Below are 24,754 nucleotides of genomic sequence, written 5' to 3' on the forward strand. Positions count from 1 at the left end.
CCGGGAGGCCAAGCATGCACCACAGCATCTCTCAGGGAATCCCCTGGAGGAGGGATTAGAGCAAAAAAACTGTTGCACTTGGTGTTTGAGGGAGACGCAAAAAGATCGCAACAAGGAGCTCCCCACCGTGTGAAGATACGTTTTGCTACTTGAGCATTGAGAGACCACTCGTACGGGGAGAGAATGGTGCGACTGAGCTTGTCCGCAAGGATGTTGGACCGACCCGGAATATGCGTTGCGATGAGAAAGCGGTTGGTGGAGATCACCCATTCCCATACTCTCATGGCTTCTCGACATAAGGGATAAGACCTGGTTCCCCCCTATTTGTTGATGTACCAGACCACCGACATGTTGTCTGACTGAATCGCAATTGTTCCCAGGGGAAGAAAGGCCTGAAGTGCTCACAACGCCAGGAGCACTGCTCTCATCTCTAGAACAATGATATTCAGGGAGGTCTCTGAGTCGTTGCACGTGCCTTGGACCGTCCTGCCTGCAAAATGCCCCCCCCACCCGAGGCGGGAGGCGTCCGTGGTCACCGTGGCGAGAGGGGGAGAAGCACAAAAGGGGCGGCCTCCGTGGAGATCCTGTGAGTGGAGCCACCACAAGAGGGACTGCTTGCAAGCCTTGCTGATCGCGATGGGATGATGCATAGGTAGAGCAAGGTAAGACCACTGAACTGAAGTGTCCACTGAAGGACCCGCATGTTGAATCTGGCGAGTGGAAGAAGAGATATTGCTGCCGCCATGGACCCTAGAGCCCTCAGGACCAATTCCGCCAGAACAGAGCTGGAGTGGAGGATGGCCCGCACCTGGAGTCGCAGATTCTGAACTCTGTCGGCTGTGAGGAAGGCTCTTAACTCCCTCGTGTCTAATCTGGCACCTATAAAATCTATCAACTGAGTAGGGGCCAGGATGGATTTTGCTACATTTATCGTGATGCCCAGGCGGGGAGCTAGATGAAGAAAGGAGTCTCGCGCCAATGATAGTAGATGCCTTGTTGGGGCGGTAAGAAGCCAGTCGTCCAGGTATGGGAAGACCTGCACCCCCTGAAGCCTCAGGTGGGCCGCAACCACTGCTAATACTTTGGGGACTGTGGTGATACCAAAGGGAAGGACCCTGAACTGGTAGTGACTGGCTCCCAGCCGGAAGCGAAGAAACCTCCTGGAACGTCTGTCCATTAGTATGTGGTAGTACGCATCCTTGAGGTCTATAGAGCACATCCAGTGATTCTCTCCCAGAAGAGGGAGGATGGATTGCAAGGTGACCATCCGGAACTTCTCCTTGGGAACTGCCAGGTTTAACAGGGACAGGTCTAAAATTGGTCTTAGGTCCCCCATCTTCTTTGGCACTAAAAAGAACCTGGAGTAGAACCCTGATCCGATCTGGTCTGGGGGGACGGGCTGGATGGCTCTTTTCTCCAGCAGATGGCCAATTTCTGCCGAAGCGGCCTCCCACTGACTGGGTGGAATGTCGGGGAGGGATTTTAATTTTGGAATGTGATGAAAGGGGATCTTGTATCCTCTGGATATAATGCGGAGGACCCAGCGGTCTGATGTTATGGACTCCCATGCCGCTAGGTGCTCCGAACGCCCCGACTGCCTCCAGAGTGGAGCAGTCGGGCAACCCCTCAGGGCTGCTGTGCGGGCCGTTCAGAGAAAGGTTCTCTGGACACGAAATTCCTGGGAGCCCCTCTGCCCCTGGGGCGGCATCCTCCCTGTCCTCCTCTGCCACGGAAGGACTGGTTGTCCGGAGTGGGTTGGGATTGCTGCGACTTCCGGAACCACATCTTCTTCTGGCCCTTTTGGTTCCTAGAGTAGGACCTCTGGGGCACAGAGAAGCGGATTCCGACGGCAGACAGCGTATTCCCGTCCTTTTCGCTCTGGGTCAAGGTGTTGTGAACCGTTTTGCCAAAAAGGGCAGAACCATCAAAGGGGGCGTTCGCGAAGGACGCCTTGAAGGGCTCCGTGAAATCGCAATGATGGAGCCAGGCCTGGCGTCTAGTGACTAGGCCTACTCCTGCAGCTCTAGCGGCTCCCTCAGTAGCATGGGACAGCAACCGCATAGAGGTATTCGTCACGGATCGAAGAGTGGCCATACGGGTGGAGTACAAAAGTTTGTCCTCCTCCGACATGGACTCTGGGGGGGATGCAGCGTATTCTTTAATAAAATCGCGCTGCATCCTGGTAACATGTGCCAAGTAGTTGAGCGCCCTCACAGAGAAGGTTGCTGAACTAAACATTCGCTTCCCCAAGCGGCCCATCATCCGAGACTCCTTGCTCGGAGGATGGACTGAAGGACTCTCCTGGGCGAGTTCCTTCTTGGTGGCTGCTGCCGTCAACATGGCATCTACCGGAGGCCCCTTACTCCAGTGGGTACGGTCTGCAGGGGGGCTAAGGATTCTGTCTGGCCTTTTGGGGATTGGCTCCACGGTGTCCGGTTCCTTCCATGCCCTGGTGGTAATAAGGTCCACCAGGGGGTCGGCAGGAGGGGACACCCAAGAGGTAGACATGCCCGCTTCAAATGCCTCCAAGAACACGGACTCGTCCGAGGAAGACTTGGGGGCAGACCAGCCACCCCTTATGCGAAGCATTTCCATGATGTCTCCAAAGGAGACATCCTCGGCGGGTGATCTTGGGGAGCCTTCCCCTTCCTCCAAATCCATGTCTTCAGTTAAAGACTCGGGGGAGTCTATGTGCCTCCTTTTACACGTATGCTTGCGAGGGGCTTCCTCGGGGGGGCTGTCCGAGGAGCCCTCGCAAGCAGTGTCTTGTTCCAAAGGAACAGCTTGGGGCACTGAAGCAGGCTGTCCCAGTGGCCGGATGGTGGAAGCCTGACCCAGTGAAGATGGAGCGTGGGACGGAGCCGAAGCAAGTGCCGGGGGTCCGGAAGCCCTCAACAGAGCCCTCTCCACTACATCAAAAGCCGAGGGGGAGCCAGCCTCGACCAAAGAATCCGAAAGTCGGCTCCTCCTCGGATCCGAAGAGTGGATCGGTGCCGGCCCCGAGACACTCAGATCCGAGGGATCAGTGCGCTCCGACACAGACGGCGCCGAAGGCACACTAAGTCCCCCAGATCCGAAGCTCGGAGCCAGGCTCTGAGAGGTCGGATCCGAAACACTCGAGGGCAGGGTCGGATCCGAAGTACCTAGTACTATTGGCACCGACCCACGGCTCCGAAGCTGCCCAGCTCCGAACGCTCCGAACCCGGGTAGCGGGTCGGAGAAGGAGCTATAGGCTTGAAAATGGGTCGAGCTCCCCAGAGGGGGCAGGAGCACTCCCATCTGCATCTGGGCCTGGATGAATCTTCTCATCATCCGGTCCAGATCAGCACTGGAAAGGCTATACGTAGATCTCGAAGAGGCTACCGAGGTAAGCCTTGAGTGCCTCCTCGATAGCCTCGACGGAGATTGGGTCTCCTCCTCCTCAGGCCCCGGTGAAAAGCAGACCGGAGCCAAGGGGGGGGGGGAGCCAGCAGCCAAAGAGGCCGGAGGAGAAGCCCGCTTAGCTGGCGGGGCCGAAACGGAGGTCTCGGCTTGCCGCTTATGGTGCTTCTCTCTCCGATCCCTTTTTCTTGCCTCCCTCTCCGCTAACCCAGCAGCGGGAGGTTGAGTCCCAGGTGGAGGAGGGGGAGCAGGCGTGGAGGGAACCGAAGCCACGGTACCCACCACAGGAGCGGGAGCCGAAGCAGAGTCCAGGGGTAGAAGTCCTGCCAGGACCAGCTTCGACCTCCGCTCCTTCAATGCCCTGGGGTTGAACCCTGCACAAATGGAACATCCAGAAGTGAGGTGTTCAACCTCAAGGCATCGAACGCACCGAGTGTGGCCATCAGCAGGGGAAAGCTTATGGCCACACTCGGAGCACTTCGAGAATATTGCCTTGGGGGCTTCTGACATAACTAAAGTCTTTTTTTTTACAAAAAAAATAAAAGACAGAGAACTAGTACTAAACTAGCACACACACAAGGCCCCAAACAGTACACTCAAACAGAAACTACGACCAGCGAGGGGAGGGTATAAACTTAAAGTTTTAAAAGTAAAAATTTTTAACTGAAACTATCAAGAGATTAAGGGAAACCTAACACAATCACTCAAAGCTAACTGCAAAAATTCAAAATAAAGCTTTCTTTAGGTAAAATAGTCACTTAGCTGAAGAGCTCAGACGATCCAAGACCTGGTTACCAGCGCGGCAAACTAGATCTGAGGTCATGTAGGGAGAGCAGGGCATTATGGGTGAGGGGAGGAGCTAAGAGCTCGGATCCATAGCTGGATAAACCATGCCGGTTCGGATCCGATATCAGATCCATAACCCACAGGTTGCAGACAAATGAATCTCCTACTTCAGATCTACATTTAATTTTAGTGCTTGGTAAAAGTATGCACAGAAGTCCAAGTAGTTGTCTCAAAAACAGAATTGGTATCCAACCCTTTGAAAAAATCACCAGAAGAAGTCACAATCCTGGTAGAATGAGCCTTAACACAAGAAAGGAGCATTTTTCCATGTAAACAGTAGCAAAAGGAAATGGCCTAGGATATCCAGGAAGAAACAGCTTGCTTAGAAACAGAGACCTAAAGATCTAGGATGAAAGGAAACAAAGAGCTGCTCAAATTTACAAATGGCTTTAGTTTTATCTAAACAATACCCGAGCTGCCTGTGGAAATCCAAGGTGTGAAGAACCCGCTCACTAGCAGACTGCGGAGAAGGGAAAAAAGGGGGCAAATGAACAGACTGATTAAGACACAATTCATTAACCACCTTGAGCATAAAAGAAGGATTAGAAAGAAGAGGCACCCTGGTCCTTATGAAAAACTATAAAAAAGGAGGAACAGCCATACAGGCCTGCAAATCAGACACCCATCTGGCTGAGGTAAGGGCCAAAAGAAGAACAGTCTTCCAAGAATAAAGAAACAGCCAAAGTCTTCCCCTCAGAGTCTGGAACGTCTGAAAAAACCTGAAAAGCTTGAGAAAGAAGGGCCAAAATGGGTCTGGTAATCCACAGCCCTAAAGGCCAGAGCAGAAGCAATTATATTTTCTTACCCACCTTTCCATGGTTCTGCAGTTTAGAAGAAGGTAAAAGCTTAGATGGCTTATAAGAAATTGAAACAACCGAAGGATCAGCAGAAGAACACGTACAGAAATTTACAATCCTCAGGTGCCTTATAAAACCTATTAGGCTTTTTAGGAGCAGAGGGCTGGGAATCAGGAGCCTGAGAAGCTGCAGAAACGTTATCCAGCAAAGCAGCAAGAACAGGAGGAACAGGAGAGAGTTTGGGAGACTTCATTTGAAGGAGCTCATAATATCTCTTTTGTACAGCAGAAACCTGGGTACAGTCCCACAAACTCCATCATATGGGAAACTGCGTCACCAAAGGAAATCTCCTCAAAAAGAGAATCAATGCTAATAGAATCCAGTTCCTCAGAACCAAAAATCCAAGGGAGAGGGCATGTGGGAGGAGTAGGCCAAGGATTCCTCATCAGAATTTACATCCTCATTAGGAGAAACCTGCTCCCTAGACCTATTAAGAGAAGTAGAAGATGAAAGGGGAGCAGGAACAGAAACCCCCTGAGGGGGCTTCAAAGCCATAAGGGCAATAAACAAACCCTGAGTAAAATCCTGCCATTCACGCTGAGGATCCTTAGGAGCAGGCAAAATATGCTTAGTCTTCCGATTCTTTATCAAGGGGACGTCAGCCCTAAATAACTTGGATGGCTTAGACTCCTGTCATCACTCAATAAGCGTAGTGGGAATCTCCTCCCTAACAAGATCTATAGAACCCCCTACACCCTCTGGAAATATTCAGCTGTGGTTCCCCTGAACATCCAAAATTGATGTCTGCAGAGCCTCTGGGGATGTCTGAGAAACTGGATCCATGCTGGCCTCCGAAGCAGTTGAGGCAGAAGAATCCAAGTGAATAATCAGGTGGTAATCCGGGGTTTCACTAGCCTCAAGAGAGAGATCCAGTGGAGGTGATACAGCCAAGAATCCAACCAAGCTTTCTTGGTCGTCTTATTCATGGATGGCTGACCCTCGGACCAGGATAATTCCACCACAGCACCCTTAGCCAACAATTTAAGATGTTGGTTCTCTAGGTAAGTAGCTAAAGTGAAGAAATGACTATGCAAGGTTTTCGGAACAAATGCCTAACAAGTAGGACAAGATGTATAGTCATGAGAAGCACCTAAGCAAAATAAACACTGTTCGTGATGGACCTTATGGAGAATCAGTCTCCCACACTCCCATTTCCCCTTTCTGGATGACATGAAACTAACAACCACAAGTAGAAGAAGATAAAAATGGCTTTGCAACCAGCAGAGGAAAGAGCATTCAGACTGATGATCAGAAATGGCATTTAGACTGTCAGCAAAGAAGTTCTGAGGAAGATATGTCTGTATGTCATCTTTATACCCTATGCCAAGCACAGGGAGCATACATACAAGTGATGTACAACATCCTTGTTACAACCTAAGGTTTTGGTATACTGGCCAGACGTTGGTCTGCCCAAGGCAAGAAATCCCTACTGTAAGAAATACTGCAACACTGATATGGAAGGACATATGTAAGTTGTAAAAAAGTAATTTCCCCCCATTAAAACACAGTAAAAATACAAATATGGGTAGTAGTTAAGGTGTTTACCTTACAGACACAAAGTGCAGAGTTTGATTCTCACATGGGGTAATTGGCTAGACTTAAAATGGACCACAAAAGCAGATTAGCCTAGTACTATTCTAAGAACCTAAAACTGGTCAACCCTTTTAGGACTTAATTAGCACCAAATCTACTTTCACAATGCTATGGTCGGACTGTTTCCTTCTCTGCCAACTTCTTGAGGATGGGCAGTCAGCTGCACCTCATTCTCTTTATTCTTCAGGTTAGCAGCAGCACTAATATTCAATACAGAGGATGTAAACTAATCAAGCAATGTGTTAACAAAAACAAAGTTGAATTTAAGTGAGTACATCCGCGGTGGTGGTGCTGCGGTAGCGTTGTCGCCTCACAGTCAGACGCTATCCAGTTCGATTCTCAGCTAGAGCGTCTTCTGCGTGGAGACATGTGTGAATGGGTGTACCTTGAAGGTTGTGTGTCAGGGCTGGTAACTCGGCACGTAAAAATCAACTACTAATCGTTCCGCTGTGGCGACCCCTAAAAGCCAAAAGACACAACGACGACATCATATCTAAATGAATTTCTAGTGTAGTTACTTTAAAATTGTTTACTCCTTTTATGTAATTAGAAACGGAATATAAAGGGTTAGTCCAGATAAAAATCACTTTAGCAAGCCGATCTAAGAGGCTCTCTCTCTCTAGTCCTCCACAGGGAGGGTATCAGAGAGCGCAAGAGAGACAGACAGAGTCTCCTAGATCTGCTAGCTAAACTGATTTTATCTAGACTAATCCTTTATACTCTTGTTTCTTGTTAGTCCTGCTACCCTTTGGGTTACAGGTGGGACACCAGACTTCACTTGAGCCCTCTGAACTACCTCTGTTTCTATTTAAGTAATTAGGCACAGCAGATTTGCAACAGAAATTACAACAACCTGATTTGTGTACAATACCTTTTTTCAAAATGTCAGAGAAGCAAGTTAAACAATGCAACTCCCACCTGGTTCCATACATATTTCCAGAGAAGACTGCATGCTCAATAAACTCCCCTTGGTCAATTCCTTTCTGCATCTCCTCTTTTGTGGTGAAGTGATAATCTGAAAAGAAAATAATCAAGTTCATAGCTAAAAAAGTCTGCCTTGCTTTAACCTTTTGGTGTTAAATTTTACTATAAATGGTCCACTGAATGGAAGTATATTATGTAAAATGACATCGACATTTACTTGTCTTAGAACAGATGGGGGGCATTAAACAGAGGTCCCATTTGACTGCACTGGTGGTACGTCACATAAATATTAACAATCTCATTAAACTTACCAAAATGAGTGTTGGAAATTTTATTAAAGAACTCTTCAAACACTAACATCTAGCAGTACCCTAATATAACACAAACAACTTAACTTCTAATCTCATGGAGTCACAAGCTTCTGTTACCTCCCATCAGACCAGTAAGTTAGCAAAAGGCATACAGAGGCATTATAGGAACTGCCTCATGCTTACTCACAATCCCTTACTCCTAGACATTTCTAACTGAATCCTTGAGATGCAATTACCTACTCAGACTGGATGTAAATCTCTCAACATCAAACACTGTTTGCACACAGCTGCATACCACTACACTTACTAATGCTGAGGTAGTCAATAAAACCGCAGCTTTGGCCGGCTAAGAACTTGCTGTATTCAACTGGACGTATAAGAGAATTTAAGTACCTTTATCTGCTCTTTTTTTTTTAAAAAATACAGTATTTAAATTGATTTTAACTGTGTGGAAGGAATATTAACTGAACTGGAAGTTAGTCAGTGTTTGCTGAATTTTGTTATTTGCTAGTAATTACAGGTGTGGGGTAGTCACATTCTTTGATTTCCTGTCCTTGCCTATTTAAGTGGTACAGTGTGAAATATTTTCTGCTTAAAAACCTCAGCTTTGGCCGGCTAAGAACTTGCTGTATTCAACTGGACGGATAAGAGAATTTAAGTACCTTTATCTGCTCTTTTTTTTCAAAAATACAGTATTTAAATTGATTTTAACTGTGTGGAAGGAATATTAACCGAACTGGAAGTTAGTCAGTGTTTGCTGAATTTTGTTATTTGCTAGCAATTACAGGTGTGGGGTAGTCACATTCTTTGATTTCCTGTCCTTGCCTATTTAAGTGGTACAGTGTGAAATATTTTCTGCTTAAAAACCTCAGCTTTGGCCGGCTAAGAACTTGCTGTATTCAACTGGACGTATAAGAGAATTTAAGTACCTTTATCTGCTCTTTTTTTTCAAAAATACAGTATTTAAATTGATTTTAACTGTGTGGAAGGAATATTAACTGAAATGGAAGTTAGTCAGTGTTTGCTGAATTTTGTTATTTGCTAGTAATTACAGGTGTGGGGGAAGTCACATTCTTTGATTTCCTGTCCTTGCCTATTTAAGTGGTACAGTGTGAAATATTTTCTGCTTAAAAACCTCAGCTTTGGCCGGCTAAGAACTTGCTGTATTCAACTGGACGTATAAGAGAATTTAAGTACCTTTATCTGCTCTTTTTTTTTCAAAAAATACAGTATTTAAATTGATTTTAACTGTGTGGAAGGAATATTAACTGAACTGGAAGTTTTGACTCTGCTCTTCAGTTAGTCCCACCCAGCCTCCCTGTTTTTGTTTTGGTGTTAATCTTAGTGGCCTTGCAACTTCCCGCCCTTCTTGTAAATTTGTGTTTGGATACTCCTTCTGGGCCCATCTCATTTGCTCACTCAACTGAGTGCAGTGAGATCATATTCTGATTTCAGGCACTCCTACTGTATACAAAGAGAGCATCTGGGAAACAGAAAAAAAAAATAAAATTTAAGCTTGTTTCCTGCCTTTCCTGTTAAGTGGTATAGACTATTTGTAAGCTTCTGAGCCCCCAAGCCCTTCTGTGTTGGAGGGAAGCCTTCTAGCTTAGTTTTCTTTTCTTATAACTAGCCAGTTTTCTAGTTTCAGCACTCAAATCTGTTTCTTTGATCTCAGCACTTCTTCAGGAAAAAAAAAATTTCATCTGCTTTTACTGTACTTGTGTTTCTACCTACATTTTTTTACTTTTGCATCATCTTAAAAGTACTCAATTGTATTTATTACTGCTTGGTGTAACTCATTCTAAGCCTTTTGGTTTAAAAACATGGGCTTCGGACCAGTTGTTTTGCACTGAGAGGGTTTGTGGTCTGCACTGTAGTGGCAGAACAGGTAGCTTACATCCTTCTAGGTTGGGAACTGCTGATTGAGGGCTCAGTGTCTGTTATTCTAAAAGTGTATTAATTCTGGTTTAAGCACTTGGGCTTTCAGGCCAGTTATTTTACATTAAGAGGGTTCGTGGTCTGCACTCTTGTGGGAGGAAAGGCTGGACTCTGCTCTTCTGAGCTGGGAATTTCTGGTTAAAGGCTTATAGTGCATGCATATCTGAACTGCTTCTTACTGAAGTTGGTGCGCCTTGTTTGTTGTAGCATAGACTGGATTCGGGCCTGCTGGATCTAGCTTTGTTTGTGTAACTTGAGCACTAATCCAGGCATTCTCTAAAGTATTCAATTGCATTTATTACTGCTTGGTAGTAACTTGATTAAAGTGTAGCTATCATTCTAAGTCTTTTGGATTAAGCACTTGGGCTTCAGACCAGTTGTTTTACATTAGGAAGGTTTATGGCATGCACTGTTGTGGCAGGACAGGTAGCTTTCATCCTTCTAAGTTGGGAACTGCTGATTGAGAGCCCAGTGTCTGTTATTCTTAAAGTGTATTAGTTCTGGTTTAAGCACTTGGGCTTCAGGCCAGTTATTTTACATTAAGAAGGTTTGTGGTCTGCACTCTTGTGGGAGAAAAGGCTGGACTCTGCCCTTCTGAGCTGGGAATTTCTGGTTAAATGTTTATAGTGCCTGAATATTTGAACTGTATCTTACTGAAATTGGTACACCTTGTTTGCTGTAGCATAGATAGATCCAGGCCTGCTGAATCTAGCTTTGTTTATATGCTTGTTGTTTGTTTGCTTGTTATTTCCCTGGAACGCTAATTCCACCTAATACGCGGCTTCTCAGTGCTTCTGTGGATCACTAGTGATATCTGCATTGCTTACTGTACTTATTTCCTTGTTTCACTTGAAAGAAAGTTACTGTTTGTCGTTTTTGCATTTAAGTTACCTGTAACACATTGCACTTAAGTTACCTGGCACTTGCTCACTAAAGCAATTATATAAGTCAGCACTAAAAATTAAAAGCACTACACCCTCACTCCCCACTGGCCCTGGTTTTCAATTATTAAGGAATTCCCAATATTATTCTAGCATGTCCAAAGGTCAGTTGTCAATCTCCTCTCCGGTCCAGCTGGTGAATCTGGGAATCTTGAGGCAATGTTACAACTGCCTCATGTACACAGACAACCCTCTCCTTCTCCCAACAAATTCCAACACATGTGAGAGATGCAACCATATAGCCAAACTGGAGGCTAAGCTCTCTCAAATCAGTACTGGCATAACCAGTCAGGAGGAGAAGGAAACCACACACACTACAATTCCAGTCTCACATAGACCTACCACAACAGCAAACCAAACACATAATCACACAAAAACATACTCAGAGGTTCTAAATAAAGATCTGCCGAAGCAGCAGAGACCTCCAAAGCAGACACCCAAGCAGCTGCTACCCCAAAACAAAACATGTGCAACACATATCTCACAAAGCCAGTGTGCCGAACAGTCACAGCCCTTAAGACTAAACAACACTCCTGATACACTTGTAATAGGTGACTCTATCGTCGGGCACACTGACGTCCCACTCACCAGGCTGAACAAGGAGAGGGTCACGGTGAGCAGCCTGTCGGGCGCTAGGATCTGCCACATAACACAAGCACTCAGGTCACTCCAAGGCAAGTACAAATATGACTCAGTCATTGTCCATGCTGGTGTGAATGACCTGAGACGTACCTCACTGGACTACATGAAAAGAGACATAAAGGAGCTCTCTGAGCATGTAGCCCAGGCCGGTATGACCCTGACCTTGAGTAGCATCTTACCCTCACCAAGAATGATGCCACAATATGAAGACAAGATGATCAATTTCAACAATTGGCTTAAGTACTGGTGTCATTCAAAGGGGATCCAATGCCTGTCAGCTTGGGATGATATGCTCGACAAGCCACGATGCTTCGCTAGGGATGGCTTGCACCTGTCACCCTGGGCTTTGGATATTGGCAAAGGATCTTGCTACCCCATAGTGCCTTTTTAGGCAAGGCTCAAAAGACAAACCCACCTCCATAGGTATCACAAGGGATAAGAAACTAAGAGTAATGCTACTCAACGCCAGAAGTCTAAACCTCAAGATGCACGCACTCGAAACTCTCCTTAGCATGGATAACATCAATATCTGTGCAGTAAAAGAAACCTGGTTCAGGGATCCCGAGAGCACCCCAGCACTACCAGGTTATACCTCATACCATGCTTTTCGGCCCCAAAACTTGGACCGAACCACAAAGGGAGGGGGAGTATCGATATTCATCAAAGATACCCACACCTCCAGGTTGGTGGCATAGCACGAAGCATCAGAGACTATCCATGTGCAACTAACAGTGGGTAAAACTGCCTTCCAGTTTATAGCCTGCTACAGACCACCCTCACAAACCCAGGAACCCCACTCGGCTTTCCTGAGAACACTGGAAAATATAAAGGTCTCTCCAAACACCATTATATTGGGTGACTTCAACTACCCAAACATAGACTGGGAGCATTACTCTAGCTCCAACACCCTAGCCCAAAGGTTCCTAGAATTTATAAACTCAAATGCTATGGAACAACTTGTTACAACTCCCACAAGAGGGGAAAACATACTGGACCTGATCATCACCAACATGGGGACTCTATGCTCCAGACCAGAAGTGTATCCCTCACTGGTAAGATCAGACCATAAACTAATCTCACTGGATATTCACATCCCGACCCCACCCCCTGCCCATAAAACCACAGTGAAAAACTTCTCTAAAGCAAATTTCACACTCCTCAAAACTGAGGTGGAATCCTTCAAAGCCCCCGGGCCTGTGGAAAATACGGCCCAGACCGCAGAATCCTTTATAAACGCATTCTATGAACACCTTCAGGAATGCGTGGATCATGCGATCCCAAATAAAACCAAGACCCAATCCTCCAAAGGCAGATGTCCTGTCTGGTGGACCCCAGCCATAAACAAACTATACAATAGAAGGAGGAAGCTACTAAACGATAGAGCAAAATCCCAAAAAGGGAAGGCATCACTGATCAGTAGTATCAAAAAACTACGGGCACACATAAAATTGTCTAAGGCCAGCTTCGAGAGAAAAATTGCACAGGACACTAAGGATAATCACAAGGCTTTCTTTAGTTATGTTAGGAACCTGGGTGGTAATTCCCAGATATGCTCAGAATTAGTCCAAAATGACAAAAAATACACCGAACCCACAGACATTGCCAACATCCTAGCTGACAGGTTCAGCGCAAACTTCTCCCCCCCTCCCCACCAAAAGGGCAAATATCTATCCCAGCAGAGTGCTGCCCCCCTGACATCTCAGATGCTCAGGTAAGAGCCGCCTCTCCAAAGCAAAACACAGCATCAATGGGACCACACGGTGTCCCGGCTGCCCTACATGAACTCCAAGAAGAGCTAAACCCAAACATAAAACTACTGTTCAATCTCAGCCTTACTACAGGATATGTGCCCAAAGAGTGGCGTACAGCAAAAGTGGTCCCTCTCCATAAAGGTGGTGCCTCAACGGATCCTGGAAACTATCGCCCCATAAGCCTGACTAGCTTGGTCTGCAAAGCTATGGAAAGGATCATCATGGACCTCATAAATAAAGATATTGGGGACCTACAAACACTGGATCCTACCCAGTTTGGCTTTGTTAAGGGCAGATCCTGCCTCTTAAACCTAGTTGATTTCTTTGAAACAGTCACCAAGGCCATTGACGAGGGGAAGGTGGTCCACACAGCCTACCTGGACCTCGCAAAAGCCTTCGATACAATACCCCACTCAGGCATTATAGATAAGCTCACCAGCTTAAATATAAACCCCTATGTCACTAGATGGATTGCAAACTGGCTCAAGGACAGAACCCACATGGTTAGAATTGCTGGAGCCATGTCAGACTCCAAACCAGTTACAAGTGGTGTCCCACAAGGCTCAGTCCTGGGACCTCTCTTGTTCGGTATATATTTCTCGGAGGTACAGGCCAACATGGAAGGACTGTGGCTGACCAAGTTCGCAGATGACTGCAAACTGGGCGCCATAATCGACTCTCCAGCCGACACAAGCATCCTCCAAAAGGGCCTCATAGAAACAGACAACTGGTGCCAGAGCCATGGCCTCAAGCTAAATGCCAAAAAGTGTATAGTCATCCCCTTTGGCAAAAACAAAGTGCGCACAAATTACCACATAGGTGGTAAGGGACCTGGGGACCCAAGTTGATAGCAATCTCTCATTTGACAACCACGTGGCCAAAGTGGTTAGAAAAACATTTTATATAGCCCACCTAATCATGAAGGGATTCTCATCTAGATCAGGGTACGTCATCGTGCCTCTTTACTCATCCCTCATCAGGCCCATAATTGAGTACAATGCCCCTTTTGGGATGTACCTTACCAGACACCTGCAGCAACTGGAATCACCCCAAAAGTACCTCACCAAGAGGATCAAAGGGCTCAAGCAGATGCCATATGCTCCCCGGTTAAAGAAACTCCAGCTCTACTCAGTGGCATACCGCCTGTTCAGAGGCGATCTGTGCCTGACGTATAAAGCCATGTCCAACCCGGAATTAATGGACATGCTGCACCTCAGAAAATCCAAATCCCATCGAGCTGCGCGCTCGAGAGGCTTGAACCTCAGCACTGAAATAAATAGGACATGCTGGAGGGACAGATTCATAACCCAGAGGCTCCCTTCACTCTGGAATAAAATCCCAGTCCAGGTTAGGCAGAGTCCCTCATTGACTCTTTTCAAGAGGAATCTTGATGAGTGGATGGGAGATTGTAGGTTTACCCCGAGTATCACTTCTGTGTCACTTTTAGAAAGAGGCACAGTATACTAACCTCGAAAAAGGGCATAGCAAAATAAATTTAAAATGGGTGGGGAAAGCCAAACACATTCTGGCTAGGCTTATAAATGCCCTAGGGCAGATAGCCTAGTATGAACCTATGAACCCTACCTAAAATCTCCCAGGCATCCACCTAGAAAACACAGCCATTTAAATGTACACTTGTACCTACATCTTCACATACCTCTGCAGGAAATCACCAAGAGTGTAAGCTAGCAAGGTCAAACATGCCTACTTCAAAATGTACAGTCCTACATTCTCTTTATCTTGTTGAAGTTGTGACACAGGGGATTTGAGGGACTGGGGGGTACTGGAGGCATACATACTGGGACTGCCCAGCTCTACTTACCTTAAGAACAGAGATTCAAGGCACTGTGATAGAATTTGCTCAGGTAAGGTTTTACAACCCTGACACAATATTTGAGAAATTATGACCCTGTACTCAGGCTTGAAAGACAACAGGAAAATTTGTTAACCTTACTTCAGTTGGCAGAGAAAAAGATCATAACTAGGGCATGGGAAAAGGGTCCTCCAAACATCAAAGAAATTGAATGACTGATACTATAACTTTACCTGAGAGAAATGTGAACATCAGACTTGAAAGTAAAAACTAAGGTAAGTATAGTCATACAGGAGACACTGCATGTGATATTCGATTAACTTTAAAGCATGGAATTATTAATGTCCACTTTGAAGTATGCTGATTCTGCATTTGTACTTTGTATTTTTACATATGTATATATATATATATATATATATATATATATATATATATATATATATATGTGTGTGTATATATATATATATGAAAACCCACCCATAACCACCACATTCACCAGTCCATAAAAACAAAAACACATAACCACACATAAACGAAAAAACCGTACACACACAAAATTACGAACCCCATACAAAAACACAACACACACCCATTCCACAAACCACACACAACACAAGCACACCAAAACTTACAAGCCCACACTAAACCCTTACTAACCGGCCCCACACCACTCACTATCGCATACCCTACCTACCCGCCTTCCTAACTCTAAAACCGCCCTATAAACCTTATCCCCCCTAACCCTAACCGCCCCCTATAGCTCCTACTCCTAACCCACCTAACTTCCCACTTACTCTAACTAACTCTAACCCTAACCCCCTTAACCCACTAACCTAACTCCCTAACCAACTCCCTATCCCCATCCCCTATCCCCACCACACTTACCACACACCTACTCCGCCTTCCGTCACTACGCGTCCCACATCATCGATACTCACACAGCCTTTCCCTGCGGCATCATCCCCATCGTCGTCGTGGTGGGTCTTCTTCATTGTCGTCTTTCTGCAAGTTCTCGCTACCGTCTTTCTTGCCGGTCTTCTTCGCTTTGCTTCTTCTTCTGCTCCCGATTCCTTCTCAGCTCTTCATTGTGTCGAAGTCAGAACTATATATATATATATATATATATATATATATATACATATATCTATATATAGATATATATATATATATATATATATATATATATATATATATATATATATATATATATATATATATATATATATATATATACAGAGAGAGACACAGGGAGGGAGACATATATACACACAAACATACCTGTTTGGCATTACTTATAAGTTATTTAATAAAGATTTCATTTTGGAAAAAGTGTTATTCAATAAATAACTTATTTTGGAAAAAAAACCTGTAAAGTCCTTGCTATAGCAGATTCCACCACCAGGTACTAAAGCTGCATTCACCAGACTTGTTGAGAATCAGTTGTCTGCCTCATGCCAGTAGTAGGTCCCTCAGGAACTTTCATCTACTAAATAAGAGTATAACTTTGTTTTTCCTATGTGGGGAGAATGCTCTTAGCCTCTCTGGCTTAAGGGAAATGCAGAGACTCCACCTACGTCTCTGAAAAAGACAAAACACTATTGTTGAGCAGTTATCTTCCATCATGAAGTAGATGCCTCAGTTAAACGATAAAATAACTACAATGACTAGCGTTTAATCTGGTGTCGTTTGGAGGGATCAAGGGTGTGTCTGTCTTGGAACAGATGGCCAACATATCATCATGCCTTGCAACAGATGATTTGCATTGGCTAGAACTTTTGCTTCTCTCATAGTGCATATTTAGCAAAATTCAACTCATCAGCATACCCACTGAGTAAGTTCCAGTTCAAACAGTTGGGGTTGTTGTACTCAATTCTAGAAGCTTAAACAAAATGATTGAAGCTTTAACCCAGTCTCACCCTCAAAGACATCCACATTTTTGAAGCTACAGAAACTCAGCTTCAGAACAAAAACTGCATGCTCTCATCATCAGTTTACTGCACTTAATGCACATTCCCAAACAAAAGGAGCAAGGGGGACATATCCTTACAAACCCTACTGTCTTGCACTAAATTCTGCATGACAACAACTTAAATCTTACAGATGTGTTAGTGTATCTCAGCCAAACTGCCTACCACATCACTTTAAATATATCCCCTTTCACGTCCCTTTCAGAGCATACTGATTATCGAAAAGCTACTCATTAAGCCAAATGTCAGCTGTTTAACATATACAACCACAAACAAATATGCTGAGAGATTGTAATTACTAACTGACTCTTTAGTGCAAATTGTTCACATTCCAGCTAGGGCTGCTAATTTCCTTGATCCTATCCTTACGGACTGCTCCCTATCTGTACCACCTATTATGTCACTTCCTTGTTAGTTAAATCAGATCACCTGGATACAACCTTCACCAACATCTCCAACCAGAAAAAAACTACTGTATTTTGAGGCTGTTTTAAAATCAGATTATTGGTGCTAACATTCTAGACAAGCACACATTTTACCAAACAAACTAATGCATGATGCCACACTTGCTTCTGCATACTCAGAATTTTGCTCTTTCATGAAAAAAAATGTACTGAAGAGATTGTTCCTAAGTACTACACAAAATGTCATAAATTCTACAGAGAAAAAGAAAAAACCTCAAGACGCTTTGCAAAAAAAAAAATAAATAAAGACAAGTTCCTTAGGAGAATCATCAGTAAGTGAGTGTGCAAAGCCACTTATGATCTTACAGTAAGCACGAATACCAAGAAAGACCATAGCCTTCTTCAGCTACGTTTGCAAGCTCAGACGTAATAAATTCTGTCCCAAACCTCTCTTCCATGATATATCCCAAGTCAAACCAGAAACTATATCCAGCATTGTCGTAGACAAGACTACCTTCATCTTCATGCCCATAACACATCCCATTTCTTTCCTTAATTTTATCTTTACTGGCACTCTTAAATTCACTCTTTATCAAGTCATGTCAGTATTCTCAAAATCCAAAAATACTACTTCTAGGGGATCTTGACAGTATTCCAGGCTGTATTCTTGCAAGCATCAACCATCACGCATCTCAAACTCTTCTAAATCTATTTAAGCTGAGCCTATCCACAAGCTATGCAAATGAAGCTTATAACCACAGTAGTGCTGCTCTACATGGATGGTCCTATGACAGACCCTGGCAACTGTAGGCCTATTAGTTTTACTGGCATTGCCTGTAAAGTCATGAAACTTATTACTGCTGATTTAAAGAGTGACACTGGTAAATCTCAAAATCCTTGATCCTAGTCAATGCAGATTTGTGAAAGGCAGGTCAAACCTCATCAACCTAATTTTTTGAGAAGGTTGCATAAACTTTAAACAAGGGCCAGACTTGTCCATACTGCCTATCTAGACCTTTCCAAGGCCTTTGACACCATTCTTCATGTTGGTATCATGAATACACTCTTCAGTCTCAGCACTTGTGCCTTACTTTATGCACTAGACAGCAAACTTACATTATACAGGCAGGAGGCACTTGAACTACCAACAGAGATATCACTAGGGGTGTGCTTCACAGTACTCAGTGTTGGGTGCCCTTTTACTTGACATTTGCTTCTCATAAGACTTCCACCTCATATAGGCTCTTGATATGCATGTATTTTAATGCATCACACAGGGAGAGACCCTGCACATTTTTTTTACCATCACCAACTTCAAAGAACAAACAGTCTAATAAACCCCCCAATCTAAATAAAGACTTAAACTTCCACTTGTAAGATTAAGAACATCTGCTGCTGTGATAGTTTTCTTACCTTATGCATGCTCCACTTTTGGAACAGATTCCCTCTGCTCATCAAACAAAATACATACCTGACTATTTTTACAGCATGTGCAACAGCACAGTTTCTCCCACCATTTTCTCTACAAACAGGTTTAATAAAGCAAAATGAATACCGAAGATATAAATCAAAGGACTGCATTAGATGATTTCTCAAAATTGCCACTAAGAACAGAACACCAATTCCAGACAATAAAGTCTCAATATTAAAAAATACATACTAATATTTAAAGGCTGTAAATATTACAATTATTACCTTAACAAAAAAGACTTGAATGACATATGCACAACCCACTGTACATTAGCCATTACATGTCATAAATGCATGGCAAGAAGAGACAAGTACAGAGCACAACATTTCACAGGCTGAGCTAATAGCATTTGCTAGTAAACTGAAGGAGGTGTCATAAAAACAATCCTGCAGTGGTATACCAGAGGTGTCCAGTCTCAACATATACTGAGGACCTCCAGCAAAATCTCAAAACACTCATGTCAGAATATTAGAGGACGATGCATGTGGCACATGTTAGCTGTCAAACACATATGCAGCCATCTTCAAACCAACAGTGATATCAGTCTTTCCCTAAAAACATCCACACAAACCATTAAACACATAAAAGGAATGATAAAAATCAAGCAAAGATGCAAGTGACATAAAAAGGAAAAGGAGGAACCTAAATGCTCATCCCTGCTGGATCATGGTAGATATGTTTTTCACAGAGCCACTGTATGCCAGATAAGCCCTAAGGCTGAAGTTTCTGCAGTGCCCACACTATAGTTAGACATTCCTTTTCTATAGCTGCATAGCATTCTTCCCTGGGTTGGTGCCTACGACTGAGATAAACCACTGAGTGCTCTTCTCCCTCTGAAGAAATCTGGCTAAGTACAGCCCCCACCCTACAGTTCTATGCATCCACCTGCACAACAAATTATTTACTGTAATCTGGACTGGCTAACACAGGGGGTCTTCCCAAAGCTTCTTTAAGCTTCTGGAATGCCTGCTCGCATGCTGAGGTCCACAATACCTTATCTGGCCTGTTTTTCCTTGTCAGGTCTGTGAGGGGAGCAGCCATGGTACTATATCTGGGGATGAACTTTCTGTATTACACTGCTGTCCCTAAAAATGCTCTCACCTGCTTTTTGGTAACAGGTGCAGGCGATGCCTGAATGGCTTCCTCTCTGGCAAGTTCTGGCCTGATTTACCACTCCCCACTCTATGTTCCAGGTACGAGACCTCTGCCATACCGACCTGAATTTGCTGGGCTTAATGGTCAACCCTACCTTCTGTAGCCTGCACAGCACCTCCCTGACATGTTGAAGGTGCTCTTGCCAGGAATGTCTGTAGATGGCAATATCATCTAGGTAAGCAAATGCAAACCCTCCTGCTAGAATATGATCTACCAGCTTCTGGAAAGTTGCTGGGCATTTTTCATCCCAAAGGGCATCTTTGTGAACTCATACAAGCCAAAAGGAGTCAAAAGGCTGACCTCTCTCTAGCACTGGGAGTCAAGGGCACCTGCCAGTAAACCTTGGTAAGATCAATGGTAGTAAGATAACTAGCCCCACCCAGCTGCTCTAGGGCTTCATCTCTCCTAGGCATGGGGTAAACTTCTGACTATGCGTGATTATTTAATTTACTGTAGTCCACAGAGAACCTGGTGCTGCCATCCTTCTTTGGCACCAGCACCACTGGGGAGGCCCAAGGACTGTTGGACTCCTAAACTACCCCTAGTTCCAACATTTCTTGTATCTCTTCCATCAGAGTCTGTTTGACTCTCTCAGGCACCCTGTAAGGGGCCTGCCTACTAGGCTTTGGGGTCCTGTATCCATCTGGTGCTGCACTAGGTGGGTGCACCCTGGTTTCCCAGTGAACATGTCCCCAAACTCCTGTAACTGTGCTCACATTTCCTCAAACCTGGGTAGGAGATAGCTGCTGGGACATTGCTACCCCTCGCACTGAAGTGTCAGCCCAAGTCTAACTGAAGACATCTGTCACCAGATCTCCCTCAGACTCCTCCTGCAATCCACTGCAAATACTCAGCAGAAGGGCTTCCCTATTCATGGTAAGGTTTCCTCATGTTAACATGGTACAATTTGTGCCCCTGCCTCGTGCCCAGCAGTTCTACCATGTAGTAAACATCATTTATCTTTCTTAATACCTTGTAGGATTCCTCCCAAGCTGCCTGCAGCTTGTTGCGTCCGAAAGGAATGAGAACCATTACCTGCTGCCCTACAGCATACTCTCTAGCTCAAGCATTCCTGTCACACCAGACCCTTTTCTGCTGTTGGGCTTCTGCCAGGTTCTCCTGGGCCAAGCCCATGAGTTCCCTGAGTTTTGTCCTATGGTTCAGGATATATGCCACAACAGACTCCTTGTGGGATTCACACTCACCCTCCCACTCATCTCAAATTGAATCTAGAGGCCCTCCACCCTATGCCCATACAGCAACTCAAAGGGTGAAAACCCCATAGATTCCTGTGGGACCACTCTGTAAGCAAACAACAGATGGGGAAAATATTTGTCTCACTCCCTCTTAAACTGGTCTGCAAATGCCCGTAGCATGGACTTGATTGTAGAGTTTAACCTCTCAACACGACTATTAGTCTGGCGATGGTAGGGGGTGGCCTTTGGGTGCTTCACCACAGTAAGTCCACAGACAAGCCAGCAGGTCTGACATGAAATTGGCATCTCTGTCAGTAAGTATTTCATTTGGGAAACCTACCCTGCTGAAAATCTCTAGCAAAGCATTTGCCACCTTTTCTGCCTCAATGGAGGACAGAGCCACTGTCTCAGGGTACCCTGTAGCATAATCTACTACCACTAGGATATACTTTTTCCCTATGGAACTTGGGGTACTCAGAGGCCCCACAATATCCACAGCTACCCTCTGAAATGGCTCAATCACAGCCAAAGGCATCAAAGTAGCTTTCACCTTGTCATCTTGCCTAATTTTTGGCACTGCTCACAGGTCTTGAAGTACCCTGTTACATCTCTGGAAATTCCAGGCCAATAAAAGTTCTGCATAATATGTCTCTTTGTATGTTTTATGCCCATATGACTTGCAAAGGGAATATCATGGGCTATGGCTAGAAGTGCCAGACGGTAGGTTCTAGGTACTACCAACTGCTGTATTCTCTCACCTTCTAGCTCTCCCTCAGGGGTCCACTCTCTATACAGTAACCCTTTGTCCCAGTATACAAATTCCACCTTCCCTTGAGAATCAGGTGCTTCACTAGCTATCTGCCTCAGGCCTTGTAATGTAGAGTTTGAGAGCTGAGCCTGCCTCAACTCTCTCTCTCTGTAACCCTTCCCAGCTCCCCTTCCACAGGAAATCTGGCATCCTCTGACAGTGGTGCCTCACTGTCAGCCTGGGTACTACTACTCACCTCTACCTATGCAGTCACTCTATCCAAGGGAACATCAGTACCCACAAGAAGCTGTGGCTCACCTGCAGTCTCACTGCTACAGGGTAGCACCCTCCCTGAAGTAACCACCTCACCAGTCCTGGCTGCCAGTGTGCGGTCTGACTGGGTCTCCCCCAAGGCTACCAGAACCACATGCTTGTCTCCGAGTCTGACTGCGTGTAACTCCATTAACATATGGTATTGCCTCATCAAAATCCTTCCCTATCAGGACATCTGCAGGATGGTAGTTTGGTACCCCTGTTGTCTCAAGACAACCTACTACTGACATTTTTGTCTTTTCCACTTACTGGTTCTCCCACCTTTTGTTCCCCACCTTGCCTCTATGGACATCTACATGCCACATGGCCCCAGTGGTTGCATTCAAAACATTTAACCCTAGGTCTTGGACATGTACCTAGACTAGTGGCTTCCCCTGCTACTGGCAGATTCTGTTGGGGCAGTCTGGGCTGCCCACCATGGGTTCCTTTAGACCCATGAGCAGCACTGGGTGTCCTTTCCTGTGCAGTGATGCCCTGCTTGCTAGGTATAGGTCTCCCTTCTTCCCAAACTCATCTAAAGTAGCACATTGTCTATCAGCTAACCAGATCCGCATGTCCTCAGGCAAAGTGCTAAGGGCATGTTCCCTCACCAAAAGTTCTGCCAGGGCTTTAAAAGTGGTGACAACAACACACTAATACCTGCACGAGTGACTGGTGCATGGCTGTACCACATCAACGAGACAACAAAAGAAAAGCCAGCACTCCAATCCTCCACTGTAGCCTTCTGGCAAAAAAGTTTATTATTCCGTAAAGTCTAAATAAAGAAGTAACCCAGTGGGGACATACCGGTTTCGGCAAAAGCCTTCTTCAGTAAACACACCACAAAAAATAGTATGAAAAACTGTTAACACACATACATTTGTACTCTATGTAGCATCGCCCTCTAGTGGATAAAAATATATTACATAACTAAATAACAAAAATTAATATATGACAAGATGACTATATATCACAAAATATCTGTATGTACAGGAATCCAATAAAAAATGTATAAATGATGATCCATTTCAAAGTAATTCAAAATTGGTCATTCAACCCAGGTGAAAATAGAGCTCCCAATTTAACAATCCACATTTTTTCTTTATTAGTTAGTAACTCATGTAATGCACGAACCTCATTACACTTAAACTTGATACGGTCAATAACCATGAAGCTAAAAATCCCCGTGGGATGTTTAAGTGGATGTTTATATAAAGAACTCGAAACTTTTTTTATTTCTGATATCACTTAAATGTTCACCAACCCTTAAAGGGTCGGGAAGTCTGTCCCACATAAAATGCCCGACAGCTACATTGGGCTAAATAAATAACCCAACTGGTACTGCAGTTGGCAAAAAAAGAAACATTATAAACATGTGGAGAGTTGTGAGAAGTGAAACTGTCTGACATGAGCATCCTCGGACAATATAAGCAATGCCCACATGGATGACAACCCACCAAAAGTTGCCCAGTTACTGTTGTTTGAGCAGGGGGATTAGAAGGATAATTGTGCACCCTTTTGTAATGACTAAATCGCAATCCCAATGTCCGCCCCTTATGAAAAGAATAGGAACACCAATCCTTGATGTAATTATTCAATGTGCTATCTGACTGTAATAAATACCAACGTCTTTGAATGATATTCATAAAGCTCCTGGTGTTTCTGCCATACGTAGTGACCAATCTAAGCTCCAGAGATTGGTCTGTGGACTTAGAATGATATGATAGCAACTGTATCCTATCTTGTTGATTTGCAAACCGACTGGCCCTAGTGATGTCACCTGCTTGATATCCCCTGCTCTTGAATCTGGCTGTTAACTCCTGTCAATTGTAGGCATATGTGGAGGAATCAAAGCAAATTCTCCTGATACGAACAAATTGCGATTTGGGGATATTCCTGATGACATGTCGTGGGTGGAAGCTCGTGGCATGAAGTAGGGTGTTGAACTGAGGAAACTTTCTAAATACCTCACTCTCCAAAGTGTCTAACTCAGTTCACTTAATTGACACTTCCAGGAAAGTGATTTCTGATCTGTTATAAGTTAACTTAAATTCTGCACCCCACTTGTTGGAATTCAAATATTCCAAAAATTCAAACAAAAATGCCTCATCCGCTTTCCACACCAACCCACAATCATCAAGATATCTCCTCCAAATATCTAATGTTATGATTGATATCATAAATCAATTGTTCCTCCATGTAAGCCATGAACAGGTCTGCATATATAGGGGCAAAAAAAGCCTCCATAGCAGTGCCATGGATCTGCCAGAAGCATTTGTCTTTAAAATAAAAGACATTATGGGTAAGTACCAATTCAGCCATACAAACCAGAAGGGTGTTAAATCCTGGTTTGTACCAATTCGCCCGATAAAGCCAATATTGCAAAGCAGCAAGTCCTGCCCAATGGGGGATACTAGTATATAAGGAGGTGACATCCAAGGTACATAAGAGCCAGTCCAGTTCCAGCTGCATATCTGATATAATGGTAAGAAACTGTGTGGTGT

The 24,754-nt window shown here is 44.6% G+C and overlaps 1 protein-coding gene across 5 annotated transcripts in view; it reads right to left on the reverse strand.

Annotated features, from left to right (window-relative positions):
- GUK1 (guanylate kinase 1) overlaps positions 1–24,754 on the reverse strand; it is a 1,109,311-nt gene that overhangs the window by 421,794 nt on the left and 662,763 nt on the right. For all 5 annotated transcript variants that reach the window (XM_044065890.1, XM_044065888.1, XM_044065889.1 and 2 more), the window contains one exon: positions 7,596–7,692. In XM_044065890.1, the coding sequence (XP_043921825.1) occupies positions 7,596–7,692 (97 nt within the window). The remainder of the gene's footprint in view (positions 1–7,595; positions 7,693–24,754) is intronic.

Source organism: Protopterus annectens, chromosome 3.part0 (assembly GCF_019279795.1).
Source record: "Protopterus annectens isolate FY-2018-M chromosome 3.part0, PAN1.0, whole genome shotgun sequence".
Classification (NCBI taxonomy): domain Eukaryota; kingdom Metazoa; phylum Chordata; order Ceratodontiformes; family Protopteridae; genus Protopterus; species Protopterus annectens.